Here is a 20,048-nt window from a genome sequence, read left to right on the forward strand (position 1 = left end):
CAGCCCCTTCTTGGCCAGTCCCTGAACAATCTGGCTCTTTCACAGCAGCGTCCTATCAGGGAGCGACTCCTGGGAGCCCGTGCGCGCTGACGTCAACACGCTAACACTGTACTTGAGTGCCTCCCCCTCCTCCAGAGTCCGGTGGCCGGAGGCGTAGGGCTCTATGTTTGTTCTTGGCTGTTTGGCTTTTTTTGTTTTGTTTTGTTTTGGAGCCACGGTGGTATAAAACCCTGAATCTGGAAAGGGGCTGCCACTCCTAGCCCTCTTTCCTCCACGTTTGCGACTCCCCGGTCCAAGATGGACAAAGTCTGTGCTGTGTTTGGAGGCTCCCGGGGCATTGGCAGGGCAGTGGCCCAGTTAATGGCCCAGAAAGGCTACCGGCTGGCCATCATCGCCAGAAATCTGGAAGTGGCCAGAGCCGCCGCCAGTGACCTCGGCGGTAGGTACCGAACTGGAGGCCAGTTGTGTGGTTGCAGTCCGAGAGACTTGAGCCTCCTCATTTGCAAAATCAGCGGGCTTGACCTTTACGACTCTGCGACCTGGCAGCTCGGCCGCCTGCAGGCAGGAGCACTGGGTCTCGACTGCAGACTGCAGCTTGGGCAGACTTCTCCCGCCGGGTCTCCCCCAGGGTGCCTCCTGCCGCGCTGCCCACCTCCGAGCACGTGGGGGTTTTCTTTGAGACTCCGCAGCCTTGTGAGGATCCATTAACTAGCCCCCAGCTCCCCTGAGGCTCGTGCTAGCGGCGAGGAGCTGCTTTGTTTTGGTGTCTGGAAGGAGAGACCCACACCACAGTTCACGTTTGATGTAGGGCAAAGGGCTCACCCTTGCCGCAGATGGCGGCCCCTAGGAGGCAGGGCTGGGCAGAGGCGTTCAGGCAGGAAAGGTGGGCGTGTCTCGCTTCAGTTTTGCCGAGGGCTGTTCTGTTTCACCGAGAAACTTTTGAGTACCAGCCGGTTTTAAGATGTACCTGGTTTGCTTTAATGCCACCATAAGCACTTAATAAGTTACTACATTGGTGACTTTTACAAATGGGCAGTTGAGATTTGTGCTGCCAAATTATTTTTATGGCATATACACCTCACCCTTTTTTTTTTTGTTTGTTTAGTAATAGATTACTAACTTTTGCATTGTGTTGCGAATTTAAGTCTCTTGATAATAGGGAGAAATAGGATGTTTGAAAGCTATTAAGGTACTGCTATTTGTATCATCACTGGAATGGACAGACGCATCTCACTATCAAGGAGTCATTGGGGGAAAATAGAGGCCTCGGGATGCATCGGGTGGCTGTAACCTTTAGAATAACATTACTTATTGGTTCACCGTAATTGGTTACGTGGACCAAGAGAATATTAGACTTCCTTAAAGTAAAACAACACAAAATTTATAGACCAGGGAGAATTTCAGTGAATGCTTCTTGCTGCTCCTATCCACTGCCATTGTGTTACTTTGACAAAGGGTCGAAAACAGTGGTGGTCCTTACGGGGTTACCCCAAAGCTATCAGTGTTTGCTAGACTAGATTAAAACTGTTGTTTGAGCTTTTGAGAGTTGACCCAACAACTCTAGAGATGAAAGCCAAGTGGGAGACACAGGATGTTTTTGGGCCTTTGATTTCCTTGAATTGTGTCCCATGAGTGATGGGTTTTCACTCAGAAAGTGTGACTTCCCAATGACTTATTGTTTCCAAAGAACAAAGGCTTGAGGGAGTAATTTTAGTGTTAAGTATTAGTCAAGGTCAGCTGGAAAATAAGCAATTTTTGTAAAAAAATCTGCATTTTAGAGTGTTAAAATGGCATGTTATTAAATAATGCTTTCTTTGAAGTGTAATATTTTGGTGCTTAAATATTTGAAAAAAATGAACAGTAAAAAAGATAACAGTTGTTTTAGGAAAAAGTTGGGTTTTTTTTCGTGGTTTATAGCTCTAGCATTTTTTACAGCTTCCTGCTTTGTCTCATCTCTCCTAATAGTCAGGCTTGAATAATAGTCACCATCATCATCATAATAATATATGTGTCATAGTGAAAAATAAAAAGGAGCTGTAGAGTTTATGCCCAGGGCAGGGCCAGGAAACCAATCTGACAAAAACCTAACAATATTAGACATAAATTTCAAAACAGGAATATAAAACCCAGAAAACTTGAGATGGAATCAGTGACAAAGCTATAAATATTATTAGATGAGTTTTACAAAGCATTATGAACACAAAAAGGCCCCCCCCCTTTTTGTTGATTAAAAACAAGTTTTACGTTCTGTCATATTTATTTCTCCTTGTTCTCCACCTGCCCTCATCCCATTTTTGTTAGAACTGCATGAGAGCAGGAACCCACGACATAATCACCTTTTCTCTCTAGGTTCAAGATTAGAACAGGCCTCGCTCATAGTAAATGCTTAACAAATGTGTATTGAATAATTTTTAAAATTAAGGTACAATTTAAGTAATTCTAATCTTTGTTGTGTAGGTGGTCATTTGGCATTTAGTTGTGATGTTGCCAAAGAACGTGATGTTCAAAATACATTTGAAGAGATGGAGAAAAATTTAGGTCCCGTTAATTTCTTGGTAAACGCAGCTGGAATTAACAGGTTGGTCACAAATTTAAGTACATTTTTTTAAAAAAAGATTTTTTATTGGGGAAGGGGAACAGGACTTTATTGGGGAACAGTGTGTACTTCCAGGCCTTTTTTCCAAGTCAAGTTGTCCTTTCAATCTTAGTTGTGGAGGGCGCAGCTCAGTTCCAGGTCCAGTTGCTGTTTCTACTAGCAGGGGGCACAGCCCACCATCCCTTGCGAGAGTTGAACCGGCAACCTTGTGGTTGAGAGCCTGTGCTACAACCAACTGAGCCATCTGGGAGGCAGCTCAGCTCAAGGTGCCGTGTTCAATCTTAGTTGCAGGGAGCGCTGTCCACCATCCTGTGTGGGACTCGAGGAATCGAACTGGCAACCTTGTGGTTGAGAGCCCACTGGCCCATGTGGGAATCGAAACGGCAGCCTTCGGAGTTAGGAGCATGGAGCTCTCACCGCCTGAGCCACCAGGCTGGCCCTAAGTACATTTCTAATATGTCATTTGTTTCTCTAATATGTCTTTGATTAGTATGAGTTAATATGTTAATTAACTTATTTTATTTCTAATTGGAATAAAAATTCTATTTTAAAATTTTATCAATCCATACATTCTTGTATATTGAGATATACAATAACGGTGCAGTTTGATAAATTTTAGCATTGTAATCAACACCCATATTGAGTTGTAGAACTTTTCCAGCACTCTAGAAGGCTCTTTCAGTTTCTTCCCAATTAACAGTTTCTTATAGGTAACCACTATTCTGACTTCTGTCACCATATATAAATTTTGTCAGTTCATGAACTTAATAATGGAATAAGAATGGGTATTCTTTTTTTTTTTGATGATGAATTTGGGACAGAATATTTAGAATAATCATTAACTTTCTTGCTAAACAAGGCTGAATATGGCAGTTGCTCATTTAATTCAAGCTATTATGACTATAAGGGCACTACTTTTTGCATTTAGGAATATTTGTCACTCTACCTGAGAGGGGATGGGAATGTGGCTTCCAAGTAGATCCTTTCTGGCTTGTCATTTATTATTTTAGTGCCTCAAATCAAGTTTAAAATGGGACTTTCCAGGTATTTCTAGCTCAAGTATGAAGAACTTCTTATACTCACCTTTCAGTAAAAATGTTATATATTTCTTGATGATTTTTTTTAGGGATAGCCTTTTAGTAAGAACAAAACCTGAGGATATGATATCTCAGCTTCATACTAACCTTTTGGGTTCCATGCTGACCTGTAAAGCGGCCATGAAAACTATGATTCAACAACAGAGAGGGTCTATTGTTAATGTAGGTAAGTCTTCACTTTTGTGAATTTATAATTATCTGATAGTACCATAAAAATATGTAATTGACTAAGTTGGAATTTATTCATGTTTGAAACTTGGGTGAAATGTATTATTTTATTAAATGTGGAAAAAGGATTTGATTAACTGATTAATGGGTAAAACGGGAATAAAATTCATATCGTTCGAGTAGTCAAATAGGTGTTAAATGAGTTGACACCGCCAGGTATTGAAAAATGACAGCATAAGCCACGTGATAAATGATAAAAGATGCGCAGCTTTGTTGTCCAGAGGCCATTTGGAATGGCAGGTGCAAGCACTGTTCAGATCTAACATATTGTTCCTACACACAAATGTAGTCCCAGTTTTGCCAGCTATTTTGATTTTTTAAGAGAAATTGGACACTCTGATGTATGTGAAACCCAGGGTGTAACATGAACCAAAGCTTCTAAAGCTTCCGTTTTGGCCTTTCTTCTGTGCCTGTATTTTTCTCTGCCCTTCTGCATTGCCTGTATCTCTTCTCTCTCACTGTGCTTCACAGTTCTCTTCCTTTGTCATTAATTGCATATCATACATTATAATGTGGATAAATGGTTTAATATTGGACTTTATTGTAACATAAAAGGTGTTTAGAATGTTTTCTCAAATAAAATTACTTTTTCAAAAATTTTGTGAGGTTCTTGATTAATTTTTATAACTACAGGTCACTGGTGCAGAAAATTACTTCCCCATTTCTGTTTTGCATGAATTTATTTGCATACGGTTGATATTTGAGTTATATTCGTTCATAGTCATATACATGAGGCCACTCAAGAATCTTTAGTAGGTTGTAAAGTTACAATACATCACTAAAATTTCAGTTTTACAAAAAAGTTTGTAATTGAAGCTTTGCTCATTTATATTCACAGTAGTTAAAATTTAGTGAGATTTATCTCAAATGAAGTATTTTTTTTAGGTGCAAATGAAATCATCTTTATGTCTGTTGTAGAATCATAGAATAAATCAGCCATTTTTTGGTTTTAATCTTTTCCTATTAGAAACCTTTATAGGTTCCTACTGGAACCTATAGAATTGTCATCATATCTGACCTACGTAGAAATGAGAGTGGGTTCCTTTCACTTAATGGATCAATTCTCAAGCCCCACCTGGCATTCGAGGTTTTACATCAGCTTTCAGATCCTGTTTTCAAATGACAATGGTCTTTAGAACTCCTAATTTTAGCAGAGGACAGTGTAAAATGGTTTGTACCTTGTTTGTTTGTTTACTATAAATTATCTGAATAGTTAAATAACTCCATTAATTGGTTTGAATTTGCTTTCATTTTTTCCCCCCTAGGAAGTATTATTGGTTTAAAAGGCAATGCTGGCCAATCTGTGTATAGTGCTGGTAAAGGCGGATTAGTTGGATTTTCACGTGCTCTCGCTAAAGAGGTAGCAAGGAAGAAAATTAGAGTGAATGTGGTTGCACCAGGTCAGTGAAAACTTTTTTCTCTTTAAACATAATTTATGTATATTTCTGGCTTCATAGAATAATAGCAAAAGTTGTTCTTGTATCTGTAAGTACCTCGGCACCATCAGGCATTTCCCAGAGAGGATAGGAACAAGAACATGGCATCTGCACCGTTACCAAACTAGTGAGTAGTGAATTGCGGGAGGGCGTGACTGTGTCCTGTCAGCACTTATGTGGCCACACCTGGCCACACTGCCAGGCTGTGCGCCACCTTCAAAGAGGAGGGCAAGAGTAAGGCCCAGGCTGTTTGGTTGGCATAAACCACAGGGCATTTTTTTACAGAAGGATTACTTCCAAACCAAAATCACAAGAAAACATCTTACTTAAAAATCAGTTATAAATTAAAAACATAAGAATTTCAAATGGGTGTGTATGTATGCGTGTGTGGGATATTGGTAACACATACCCAGTAGTTGAACAAGACCAAGTTGTATACCTTTGGAGAGCTGTTTCCGTTTTAACTGTTCTTCTCTTGGCTGTTCCATAGATGTACTGCTCATAATATTTGCTAATTAATGTAGATTTTATGTTTGTCAAAGCAGAACTTTCCAAATAATGTGTCTATTACCTAAATATATTCCATATGTCCTTATCAGGGAAGCCATACATCTTTGTATTTAAAATATCTGAATAGCTTTATAATACGATATGCTTTTAATAGTACAAACCATAGGAAATAAACACGTCTGCATAGGTGATATCCTTTGTACATCTCACAAAGCGATCATGTCTGATCACTGATACACTAATTACTCCAGAAAGTCTGTATTTGTATGGAAAAAGGATGGCCAGAGGTCACATAATGCGTCTTTTCAATCTAAACAAGATGCCGTTCACTGGACTGCACTGTACCCCAGAGAGCGACCCTGGGTTCATGTTAGAATTTCAACACAAAGAGAAATTGGAAGGAAAAAAATTGACGGAGACTCAGGAGGAAGTAACATCTTTTTAAAAGTCACTCTATGAAGTTAATAAGAATTTAATAGTGGTTTTAAGGGTAGTTCCTCTTTAATGAACAGGCGGGGTCTCTGAGGGATCTCTATGTAATTGTATCAAAGGAGGAAAGTGGTAACAAATGAGAACACCAGTATTCTGGAACCAGCAATCCTATGCATATGCAGGTAGAGGAATTAAGGCTTCTAACACCATATGTACTTGGGAGTGGCCAGCAATGAAGATGGTTAGAGAGGTGACTGTTTAATGAATTTTCAAAATAGTGGACGTCTCAGTGGGCAGTTTACAATAGAGCTGCCCTCCTGTAGGGAACCCATCAAGGACACGTGTGTTCTTGTTAAACATGTAGGAAAAACTGAACCAGCAGAGATGCAGTTCACCTGTAAGACAAAACCAGTGTGATTTGGGCTAACTACATAGAAATCAGAGCATTTTCTAGAAGGCAAAGGGACATTTTTGTGCACCTATTCCTTTTATTATGCTGACTTTGGATATTCTACGTTACTTGAAAATATTGATGGATTGAATGGGACACAAACCCAATTAACTTGGTCTGTTAGTAACCGGTAATTGGAAAATATTAAAACATAATTTATGATCAGAATTATAGTCTAGGTTGCTGAAGACTAAAGAAATTCTTCAGTTCTTTTTTTGATTTAGAGAGAAGGGAACCATTAATTGGCTTATTAATTGGTACACATAGCTTGACACCTGGATAGAATAGTTCTAAAATGATTGTGAAAAGAATCAAGTAATGAACTGGTGTCTAGAAAAAAATTCCTTGTTATGAAATCCTTAAATTTTGCACTAATTATGGAATAATGTGAGGTGGAAAGGATCTTAGATAATTTATTCCAGTGATTTTTACAGTTTAGAAGACGGGGGCCTAGGAGACAGTGAATTGACGAAGGTTAAACAGCTAATTATGGCAGGACTGTTACTAAAAGATTTATCTTTTGATTTCCGGCTAAGGTAATCTTAAAAATAATGGCCCCTTAGATTTCTTTTATATCATTACAAGTTTTTAGGTCTTTTTGCCCTTTTGCTAATATGGTCTGTCTAAACTATCTGGAATCTTTCAGTTTTATAACTTTTTACCTTTATATTATTTGCCTTTTGCCAAGTTCCCACGTGATAAAATTGCCTGGAGTAGTTAAGAGGGTAATAAAAAGATGCTAAAACTTAAATCTACCATTATCATTAGTTGGCGTGATAGAAGTTTTGGTTAGGTATTTACTTTACTTATGAACAAAAGGAGTGTTTTAATATACCTCTGCCAATTAGGCCTGGCATCTTTGTCCTAGCTTACTATAGGTATTTAAGAATTGATTGCTTATATAAGAAAAGACCTTTTATTTTGGTTCATTGGTTGTTTGTAAGAAAGTGTAGGCTGAAGTAGACCTTTGTTTGCCATCTTTTCATTTCAAGTCACTAATGGCTCCAGGTTGGACCCTAGAGTTGGAATTTTATTTGGCACTGATGTTGATCCAGCAGGGATCCGGGAATTGTCAAACTGTTCTGATAGCCATTTTGCTCTGTAATGTGCCTTCATCCCCATTCATTGTTCAGTCACTGAGAGTAGCTAAATTCTAGCCTAAGAAGCCATGGGCATTTAATAAATGACTGTGGTTTAGATGGCTTAGCACATCCATTTTAAAAGAAAGGTAATCCAAAAGCTTCACTATCACCTTGGCAATGCCTTCTGTTTGTGTAGGCTTTATGCAACCTGATTGATTTTAGTGTTAAGACTAGTTTATATGGAAAATAGATGATTTGTGGTTTGGGACTGCATGTATTTGCTTCCTTCTCTTTTAGGGATTCCAATGGTGAGTAATGAAGAGTTAATTCTAGTTCATTTTTATATAAAAGCTGGATGGTTTAAGGGTAACGCAGGTGTTCTTAACTCATAATAAATCATTCAGCAGACTTGCTGGAGTGCACCCTACCTGCAAGGGGTGTGCTAGGTTCCAAAATTACAAAAAAGAGTAAGATACTTCTGCTACAAGTCACTATGTACAGTGGGAAAGACAGACATATAAACAGATAAGTACAATGCCATGTGCTGAATGTAGAGATGTATATATGATCTATGGAAGCACTGAAGAATGAATTCTTAATTTTATCAGAGTGAATTAGTTGTCAAGGCAACAGGCTAAATAGTGGGAATCCAGTTTGTATACGAAGGGAAGTTTTATGAGTGTTTTGGAAGTGTGTTTCTATGTATAACCTTTCCTAAGGTCTTTCCAGTGCAATTTATACTACAGAAATAAACCTGGTGCTGAAAACGTGGCCATTCAATAGGGAAACCTTTATTATATTTTATTGACTATTGTATTTAGCAGGTTTCAATATGTTTCATTGGTCAGAAGCAAAGTACAAGTTGATACAGTAGAATTAAATGGATTCTATGAATTATTTATTATCTTTATTTTAGACAGTAATTATAATCAGATTCTTCACCAGATCTTTTAATAAGCCTGACAAACGTCAGAATCAACAAATATGTTTCTTTTTATGTCAGTTTTCCTGGTCACCTTCAAATGGAGTTTCCAGTTAATGAAAATAGTTTAAAAGCAAATCATAACAGGGAAAGCAAGGAACAAGGAAAATGACAAATTAGGCTGTCATTTGCTGTCTAATATTGATTTTTTTAAAAGATCAGTTGCTGCTTTGGTATTACTTTAAATATAAAATACATTACTCCTCATGGATAAATCTTACTGATTGGAAAATTTTGAATATAAGAAACAGAATATTTGATAAATTGAAACTACAATGGGTACACTGCTTTGAAAAATGTTTCAATAGAGAATACAAAATTGAAAAGTACGAAAAGGCATAGAGGGGACAGTGAGTCTTCCCTGCTCATCCACTTCCTTCCCTCTATGGGTGTACCATGATTTGTTTAATCTGTTGTCTCTTGATGGACATTTAGGTTGTTTCTGATCTTCTGCTGTTACAAATAATAATGCAGTGACAATACTTGTATGTCATTTATTTTGTACATATGTGAGTATATGAGCTTAAGTCTGGGAATGAAACTGCCAACGCTCACAAAGGTATACACATTTTAAATTTTGACAAATAATATTGCATTTATTCCTGTGGGGTACCTTACGTGTTTTGCTCCTCCCCCCCTTTTTTGAAAAGCTTTTATGTTTACTACTTGGAGAAAATCATGTTGACAAATCATATTGCTACTCCCCCCCTTTTTTGAAGAGCTTTTATGTTTACTACTTGGAGAAAATCATGTTGACAAATCATATTGCATAACCTTGGCAGCTACTCAAAACAGATATTATTCTAGGTGTTCTTATGGGTTGTTTGGTATGGAGTTGATTTTTGCACACTGCTTCCCTATACATTTTTACAAACATAACGTTTAAGACATACAGATTTGTTCTGTTTAAAATTTTGGTCTAGTTTTTGTCAATAGCCTTGTTTATTCTGCCTTAAAAAAAAGTTTTGGGGATTATTTTAATTCTTTCTAGGTCCTAAAGATTTATACCAGAGGATGGAAATCTGAGCTAGTAGATACATCAAGTAGTACATATCCCACAATTGTTAATACTGGTGATAGGCTAATATCCTTGTGTCTTATTTAAACTTAAAGTCTCTGCTGTATACAAAAGTGTTCAAAACTAGTGACCAAGTAATATGAGCAGGAATAACCCTGCTCTTCCGAAAGAGTTCATATTTTAAAAATAGTGATACTGTGTGTGTCGTCACATACACCGAGCTAAAGTAGAAATATCCTTTATCTAAGTCAAGTGCATGTCGTTTTACTTATCTATTTATTGGTTTAAGGAATGAGAGCTTTGTAGTCAGCTGGAAACCTCTAATTGTGCAACAAGTGATCAGTAATGTCATTTGTTGGATAGTGGCACCTACTGGAAGTTTGTAATTTTTATATCCCAGCTTGGAAGGCATTATAAGTATATGTGTAGTAAAATGAGGAGTACAGTCAGTTTTTAGAATGTTACTATAAAGCGAGAGAAGGATATAGAAGAGAGTCCTATGGAACTAAAGAGAGAGAGCACAATACAAGCAATACAAGCACAAAAATGGGTGTGTGGAATGTTTAAGAGCGACTGATACCTCTGCTCAGGTCTTACAATATATGATAGAGAATCCAGACTGTTTCTATACAGTGCCCTGGGTTGTGAATCTATTTATGGATGAAGATTATGTAGCTCATGAACTATAGCATAAAATGACATTGAAATTTGGTAGAGCTGAAGTAATTATCATTAGAGACTCGCTTCACAGTTTTTGATTTCTGATAAATCGGAGGAAAATATATATGAGTTTTAAAAAGCTGCAGATAGATTTTTAGGGCCGTAACACTATTCTGTATAATACTGTAATGGCGGATGCATAACATTATGTATTTGCCAAACTTGTACAACCCAAAGACTGAATTCTAATGTAAACTATGGAGCTGACTTGATAATAATGTACCAGTATTGGTTCATCAGATGTACCATATGTTGGGGAAAACGGGTACCTCGCGACAGTGTGATAAGGGGGTATATGGGAATTCTTTCTACTTTCTGCCCAATTTTAGTATAAAACGGAAGTAGCTTCAGAAAACGTAGGTCTGTTTTTTAAAAAGTTGCAGTTAATGATGAGAGAGAGAAAGGTCTTGGGTCTTTGGACACATGCTTGTTCTCCATATCAAACGTCGTATCAAAGAGCAAAAACCAGTATTGAATTTGTCCGTTTCCTTTCAGCGTGGCCTCTAACGCCTACGCTTTTAGTGTAGAGTTCAGTGACGGCTCGCTGCTTGTCCCATGAGGTTTGTCATTTCAACTACAGGTCTGGGGTGAGGTTGTGGCAAACTTGCCCTAGTGAGATAACGCCATCTTCCAAGTTTGAGCAGTGGAGGGAGGATCTCCATGTGAGGCCGGTGCCTGAACATCGTAACCCTAGTTCTGGACTTCCTGTAATCATTGCTGGACTCAGAGGGTACCTCTCTCCCTCTGCAAATCCCAGACCATAGCCGAGCTGAATCCAGGCTGTACTGCTGAACAAGACCTTGTTAAAAGCTGTGAGATGTTAGCCTTTTTCTGGTCCATGTATCTGGCTTTCTTGGTGGTTTTTGGAGGACCACCGTCTGTCCTAACAGCCTATATCTATGTGGTAGAGGCCTTTCCGTCTCACTGAGATCGTCCTTGAACTTGTCTCAGAGCCTTATCTCCCTCCCTGTGTAAGGTTTGCTTTCCAGTACCTCATACCCTGTTCGAGAGCTGCCTTTTGGTCAAGGTGAACACACCTTCCAGTGACCTCTCACAGGTCACCATGGCCTTGCTTACCCTTTGTCTCCAAAAGAACCAACACATTAGAACTAACATCTCAGAAGCAGAGCAAATCCGTTTCTTTCAACACAACATGGATAAAAACCCAGATTAGCATCTCCAATTGGAACATTCTAACCGCCACACAGCTACCATGTAAGAACTGAGAGTCCTTTTAGGGGAGCTCACTTTCCTGAACTTCAAGTACAGAAGTCACGAAGATGGCTTAACGAGGCACATTTTTCATCTTTGAATCATAATTTTGTAGAGCTGAAAGAAATCTTAGAGACCTGTTATCATTTTCAATCTATGTCACTCATTTTATGATACAGAAATACACAGTTTTAGATAGTACATGACTTTGCCCTGGTCATAACTTTGATAGTATTAGTAGACTAGGGGACAGAATTTAGTTTAATGTGTTCTGATCTAGCAATTTTTATCACCAGAGCCAGTTAGAAGTTGAACTTAGAATTTGCTAATCATAGTTACAAAGTATCTTTGCAAAAACATTTTTACTGTAGTTTATTGAGTTTTTTTTCCCCTTAAGATTAAAACAGACAACTGATTTTCTTTTTCCTGAGAGTTTGAGAGTTAGTGGGGAACAAGTTATACCAGTTTTGGTAGAATTCAAAGTGACCTCAGAATAAAGGATAATTGTATCATGAACTGTTTGAGAAGAAACAAGCTTTTAGTGTTACATTCATAATTTTAATTCATTCAACTTTTTTTTAACATCTGAAGTGGATTTTCTTCCTAATACACACTCTGAGGCATCTTAGAAAATAAGTGTGTCCAAAGACATAAAACTGCTTAAGATGATTGGGTTGCCTATTGATTCTAACTCATCACTGTAGATGAAGTGTCATTTACAGGTCACTGGAAATTCTGCAGAGGCTGGTTATCCAGTTTTATCATTATATGATCAGCTAATGCTTTTATTCTTGCATTCCTTCTGGCCATCTCATTGTTTTTAAAGATAAGAGGAAATGAAGGAAATGTTGCTGACTCTTAAAATAAATGTAAAATTTTATAGTAGAGTAGATTGTATTTCATAATGTAATCTCACAATGAAACACACAAAGAATACAAAATTGTTTTGTTATTCTAGGCCCTCATTGCAGACAATCTGAAGTTAGTACTTTGCATCTTCTTTCAAAAACTTTTAATCTAAATACAAAAATAATATAGATCTGTTGTGAAGTTAGGAAAGTACAAATACAAAGAAGAGAATAATAATCAACTTTAATTTTAGTATCCAGTGATAATCACTGTTAATCTTTGGTATATATTTTTCAGTCATTAGTATATATTTCTTTTCTTTTAAAAAATTTCTTTAAGTGTTGAGGTATTATTGACATATAACATTATATTAGTTTCAGGTGTACAACATAATGATTCCAGATTTGTAAATATTACGAAATGATCACCACAATAAGTCTAGTTAACATTCGTCCCCATACACAATTTTTTTCTTGTGATTAGAACTTTTAATATCTACTCTATAGCTACTTTCAAATATACTGTAAAATATTAACTGTAATCACCATGCTGTACATAACATCCCACGACTATTTTATAACTAGAGGTTTGTACCTTTTGATAGTAGGATAACTGCTTTTGTAACCTACTTTTTAAATATACAAACAGTATTTTCTCTTATTTTAAATATCTTTTCATAGCATCATTTTGATGCCTGAATGTTGTTCTGTTGTGTGGATGTATCATAATTTATTTAACTAGTTCCTTTATTGACATTGAACTTGTTTCCCATTTTTCTCTAATGAAGGTGCCATTATCATAGTCTTTATGATTGAAATCTATGATTATTTCTCACAAGACTGTTAAGAAAATATTTAGATATTTCTAAGTGAAAACCTGAGGCAAAGACAAATAATTGCATAGTAGTGCATAATAAACTTGTGGATTAATGCTAATTCTTAATCCGGTCCTTAGTTCACATTTAACCTGATATTGTAAATGAAAGTATATTTAGCTTGGTTTATAGTTTGAGTTATAAATGATTTAATTTTAACAAGCCAATTTGGAAATTATTTTTGAGAGAATTTTGCACATTAAACTTTCATTTCACATGTCATGTCTAACTTTTAATCCATCCATTTTTCATGATGGATGAAAACTTAAAAATTTTTTAAATTATTGTTCATTTCATGAGGGGTAATTATTTGCTTTCTTTTTTAAAGCTTAAATGATTGACTCATGTACAGAATATTGATTATTATATAAGTATTTTATTGGTAATATGTGTTTGTATGTCTCCAGCTAATCACAAGATTATAAATCATTTAGGATTAGTTGCTTAGTATATTATGTAGTACTTTATATTATAGAACTTTATACTTTAGAACATGTTCTCTGCAAGCTTTATTGCATATACCAAGGTCATGTTACATTTTTCATTTTCTGTGTACACTTGTGTCAGAATTGGATATGACTATAAGATTTGTTTCTTACCTGAATATTGGAAATACTCATCTTTCTAATCATCAGCTGTCTTAGTTATAGCAAATAGAATTTTTGTCAGAACTGCCAAATCAGTTCATGTGACCATCTTTGTGATGTCTTCCCTCTACCCTACCTCCCACCCCTCTACCTGACTCAAGTGAAAATGGATCAGTTCTGCTGTCCTTTGTGTGCACTTCTATAAGGATATTCACTGTGCTTCTTTGTGTTATAAGTTGTGGTGCAAGTGACTATTTCCGCCATGAAGTATCAGCTCTCCAAGGAATAGAAGTTTTGTTCATGTTTGTATTTGCCCAACTTAATTGTGCAACGAGTTGGGCCAAATATTTGGGGATCAGATATTTTATCGTTCAGTAAGTATTCATTGAGTTAAATTGAATAAAAGTATAGACTTGGTTACTTGATTGCTAGCAAAACTCTGTATTTCCTAAAGAGGGTTTATTAATAATCTCAAAGTTTCAGGAGCAAATTTATTTTTATTTGAAATTCAGCCAATGTCTTAGTGTCTACCCTTTCTACTAAATAAACAAACATTTCTCTTTTAGGATTTGTTCATACAGATATGACGAAAGACTTGAAAGAAGAACATTTAAAGAAAAATATCCCTCTTGGGAGATTTGGAGAACCTATTGATGTGGCACATGCAGTTGTGTTTCTTTTAGAATCACCGTATATTACGGGACATGTTCTAGTAGTCGATGGGGGATTACAACTCACAATATAATTTACAGATTATTTAGTTAGAATCAAGGGCGCACTTTGGCTGTTGATTAAACAATCATGCCTACATCGGTGACATTTGCTAATCAAACCTATTCATGCGACAAATGTGGATTTTCATCTTTATATATCTGAAATGAACAATGTGACCAATTTGTGGTATGTACCTTATAGACTGTAGCAATTTTATTTAGTATATAGACATTTTTCAAGTGATATCAGCAGGTAGTATCTTAATTTATATATTTTTGTCTCAAAAGTAGAAAAAATTATAGAGTTTAATTTTTGTGAGTTGTTTCATTGTATCAGGCTGAATTGTCTAGAAGTTAACCTTGTGGGCCATTGCCCAAATAAGAATATTTATAGGGTATTGGTTAGTTGTCAGTAAGTACTTCAATAATCCTGCTAATGATAAACATTGTATTATTTTTTCATGTTCCTTGGATGATCAGTTTTTATACAGGTTGAAAAACAACAGTATCAGTTTGATACAGACATGAATTTAGAATCTGGTTTCTTTGAGTGGCATTACTGGTGATTAAGCAGTGGGGCAAAATAGTCTACAAACATAAGTCTGGTACAGTTGATCCATTCTATAGAAATTCTCAGATGGGGAGGACCAAACCTTAAGGTTTTCCTATCTGTTAAGTTGATGTCATCAATTTAGAAAGGGCAAGTATTTCCACCCCCCCCCCCAAAACATTCAGTATAGCAAGCTACTTAAAAATACTATAAGAAATAATAACATTTTAAAAATTAAGAGTATTTTTGCGTTGATGAATATAACGATTCTTATGCTAAAATTTTAAAAAGACAGTAAATACTTAATTACTTTTGAACAATCTAACTTAAATATGCAGTAACAGCAGATTAAATGTTTTTACGGGGAACAAAAGCTTTAGTCTTAAAATATTTGCCTGAGAATAAAGATACAAACTGAATGTAAAATATCAGTAAACATCTCTTTTGCACTGAACTCCTTTGTGAGGAATAGTGTGGTATTTTACATATCACACTAGATTCATGTTGATTTTTATTTAAAAATGTTTTAAATATTCACTGCATTTAAAAAAGTAATCTTTTTACAGTTTTATTGGAGCTGAACATTGTTTTATATAAACAGATTTAATTTTGGAAGTCAGTGCAAAAATATGAATAGGATATGCTAAATAAAAGTGAAATAATAAAAAAAGAAAAAGTAATAAAGTCAAATATATGTTTTAAATTGAGATAGATGATTCCTTAAAAATTACTTTAGAACTTTGAAAGTCTTCTTTGCTTACAGGAATCTATTTACAATGTGAGAAAATCAGTTAAGAGTGAATAAAATTAGTATTAATCAAATTGTTTACTAAATGCAAGCATGGTAGTTTACAGAATTTATCAGGCATTAACAATTCCAGACACACACATAGGAAATGTAGCAGCTTTCAAGATGGTGTCGAATGTGGTAGCTGATGCTTCTCAGCTAGGAGAGTTTATGCAGACAGAACAGGCCATTTTTCTAATCCTGCAGGCCTCTGGCTGCATGCGCTTCATCATGACATCCTCTCAGGCTGGAGGTCCCTTCTCTGCTCTGAAATCATCAGTGAGGCTGATTTGACTGGTGATTAGGAAGAAAGCAATGTATTTCATGGAATTTAAGATGTAGATTACAGATAGGTGTAACCTTTAAGTACATCTATTTACACATTAAGAAATAGAACCTTTTAACTATTCCATTCTCTCCCCCGGCCCATATCAAACTGCTGGTAGTATATGGGGAGAGATCTTGAAATCGGTAAAATCTTCACCGTTCCTCTCCTGGTGAATATTCCACCCACTTCTAAACTGGTAGATTTTGTAACAATACTTGCATCCTATTGCTGAAATAACTTGCCTGCTGTCGCTTACGTTCAGAGGTTCAAGAACTTTAATGAATTCTTAACAGCAGACTCATCTGTAGCTGTTACAGAACTCTTATGAGCCTGTAATCCAGCCTGTGGTTAGCACGTAAAAAAAAAGGTTTGTTAAAGCCAGTGTATTAAAATTTTTGCATGAAGTATTTTAAAATGTGTGCTCCTTTTCATACTTTTATTCATATTCAGTTTATGGTAGGATTTTAAACTTTCTAGAGATAAAATTATGTTATAAATTACTTTGGGGGGGCAATTATTTGTGCAGAGATTATGTAATTTATGTGCTTTTGTTATGTACAATAAAGGGAGAGGACTATTCTGGATATTCAAGAGTTTTGCGTACATTTTGCTAAAACATTTTCCAAGCTTTCAAAATGGAAATATGTGCAAGTTGAGAAATCATACTACTACCTTAACTTGAAAAATAATAAAAGTATTTAATAATTTTTAAGTTTCTTTTATATTAATATCATCTTTTAACTACATTATAAGCTCTTATAGTCTTATAAGACTATAAATACCTCTGCATTTATTAAGGTGATTTTTAAGCAAGTTTTTATAGTTTTCAACCTGCACATCTTTCACATATTTGTTAATTCTATCCCTAATTATTTTGTGTTTTTTATAGAGATATAGTGACATATGTAACATATTGGTTTCAGGTGTTCAACATAATACGGGATTTGTATATATGGGGAAAATGATCACAGTACGTCTAGTTAACATCCATCACCACACGTAGTTACAAAAAATTTTTTTTCTTGTGATGAGAACAGTTAAGAGCAACTCTTTAGGCAATTTTTAGATATAGAATATATTGTTGTTAACTATAGTTACTGGGCTGTACATTGCATCCCTAGGAATTATTTATTTTCTAACTGGAAAGTTTGTACCATTGGACCCCGTTACCCATTTCTCCTACCTCCCACTCCCTGCCTCTGGCAAATTCTAATCTGTTCTTTGTATCTGTAAGCTCAGGTTTTTTGTTTTTTTGTTCTTTACAGATTTCACCTATGAGTGAGATCTTACAGTATTTGTCATTCTATATCTGACTTACTTCACTTGGGATAATGCCCTCAAGGTCCATCCATGTTGTCTCAAATGGCAGCATGTCATTTTTTTATGGCTTAATAATAATCCTGTGTGTTTGTGTATACACACCACATTTTCTTTATCCTTTCATTTGTCAGTAGACACTTAAGTTGTTTCCATGTCTTGTCTATTGTAAATATGCTTCAGTGATTGTGGAGATGTATATATCTTTTTGAGTTACCGTTTTCGTTTTCTTTTAAATTCCCAGAAGTGGAATTTCTGAATTATGTGGTAGTTCTACTTTTAATTTTTTGAGAACCATCGATACTGTTTTCCATAGTGGCTGTACCAATTTACATTTCCCCTAACAATACACAAAGGAGAATATATATCTACATATATATATATACACACACACACACATATATACACACACACATATATACACACACATATATACACACATATATACACACACACACTGTTTTCCATAGTGGCTGTACCAATTTACATTTCCCCTAACAATACACAAAGGAGAATATATATCTACATATATATATATACACACACACACACATATATACACACACACATGTGTATATATGTATATATATACATATATACACATATGCATATATACACATATATATGTATATGTATGTATATGTACATATATATGTATATATATATATATATATTATTTTTTTTTTGGCCCTGTGAGCAAGGCAAGAGTATAAATGACTTATTTTTGAAATTATTTTGTTTTTAGTACAGCAAGTAGAAATCTGGAGGGAAACAAAATTAGAATATCCCCCAAAAATCTAAAATTACATCTTTTGGGGAACTTAATATTAAATCTGGGATCACTGCATCTATGACACTTGAATTAATAAACTCAGCACATACACCCCTGGTGACACTGTTGTCCAAGGGACCAAGGAGGCATTTATTGGCCTCAAAACTATACTAGGGCTAGTGATTCAATTCTCCTTAAAGATGAATTTTTTTCTTCTTGACATTCTTATCAACACTCGTTATTTCTTGTCTTTTTGATAATAGTCATTTTGGTGGGTGTGAGATGATATCTCATTGTAGTTTTTAATTTGCATTTCCCTGATGGTTAGTAATGTTGAGCACCTTTTCATGTACCTGTTGGCCATATGTATATTTTCTTTGGAAAAATGTCTATTCAGATCCTTTGCTCATTTTAATTTGTATACACACACACACACACACACACACACACACACACACACGGTGCCAAAAAACATGTATACACGTTTTCAAAAAGAAAAAAACTCTTAAAATTGTAACACATACCAATAACAAAAGATGAATATAAGTCATGTGCATACATTTTTTGGCACCCCCAATGTGTGTGTGTATGTGTGTGTGTGTGTGTATGTATAATATATATATATATATATATATATATATATGTATATATTTGCTGTTGACTTATATGAGTTCTTTATTTTGGATATTGACCCCTTATCAGATACATGATTTACAGATGTTTTCTTCTATTTGTTAGATTGGCTTTTCATTTTGTTGATTTTTTCCTTTGCTGTGCAGAAACTTTTTACTTTGATGTAGTCCCACTTGTTTATTTTTGCTTTTGCTGCTTTTCCTTTGGTGTCAAATTCAAAAAAATCATCACCAAGACTGACTAAAGGAGCTTACTGTGTCTTTTCTTCTAGGAATTGTATGGTGTTAGGTCTTACATTCAAGTCTTTTACTCATTTTGAGTTAATTTTTGTGTATTGCGTAAGATAGTAGTCTAGTTTCATTCTTTTGGCTGTGACTGTCCAGTTTTCCCAGCACCATTTATTGAAGAGACTGTCCTTTGCCTGGTGTATGTTTTTGGCTCCTTTGTTCTAAAATTAATTGACTATATATACATGGGTTTATTTCTGGGCTCTTTATTCTATTTCATTGATCTGTTTTCACAGATCTATTTCATTGATCTGTTTTTCTACCAATACCATACTGTTTTGATTACTGTAGCTCTGTTCTATAGTTTGAAATCAGGGAGTGTGATGCCTCCAGCTTTGGTGTTCTTTCTCAAATACAGTTTGGCTTTTGGGGGTCTTTTTTTGATTCCGTACAAGTTGTAGGAGTTTTTGTTTTATTTCTGTGAAAATAAAAACTGTTGGGATTTTGATAGGGATTGCATTGAATCTGTAGATTGCTTTAGGTGATACAGACATTTTAAAAGTGTTAATTCTTCCAATTTACGAGTATGAAATATATTTCCATTTTTTTGTGTCTTCCTCAGTTTCTTTCATTGATCTTATAGTTTT

General features: G+C 35.5%; 1 protein-coding gene across 1 annotated transcript; it reads left to right on the forward strand.

Annotated features, from left to right (window-relative positions):
- Positions 1-127: 127 nt before the first annotated feature.
- On the forward strand, positions 128-17,159 carry CBR4 (carbonyl reductase 4). Its single transcript, XM_081075499.1, has 5 exons — positions 128-439; positions 2,458-2,578; positions 3,723-3,859; positions 5,187-5,321; positions 14,641-17,159. Exons 1-5 carry the CDS (start codon positions 298-300, stop codon positions 14,817-14,819), a joined length of 714 nt encoding a protein of 237 aa, XP_080931625.1. The 5' UTR covers positions 128-297; the 3' UTR covers positions 14,820-17,159.
- The last annotated feature ends 2,889 nt before the right edge of the window (positions 17,160-20,048 follow it).

Source organism: Rhinolophus hipposideros (genome assembly GCF_964194185.1).
Source record: "Rhinolophus hipposideros genome assembly, chromosome: 16".
NCBI lineage: Eukaryota > Metazoa > Chordata > Mammalia > Chiroptera > Rhinolophidae > Rhinolophus > Rhinolophus hipposideros.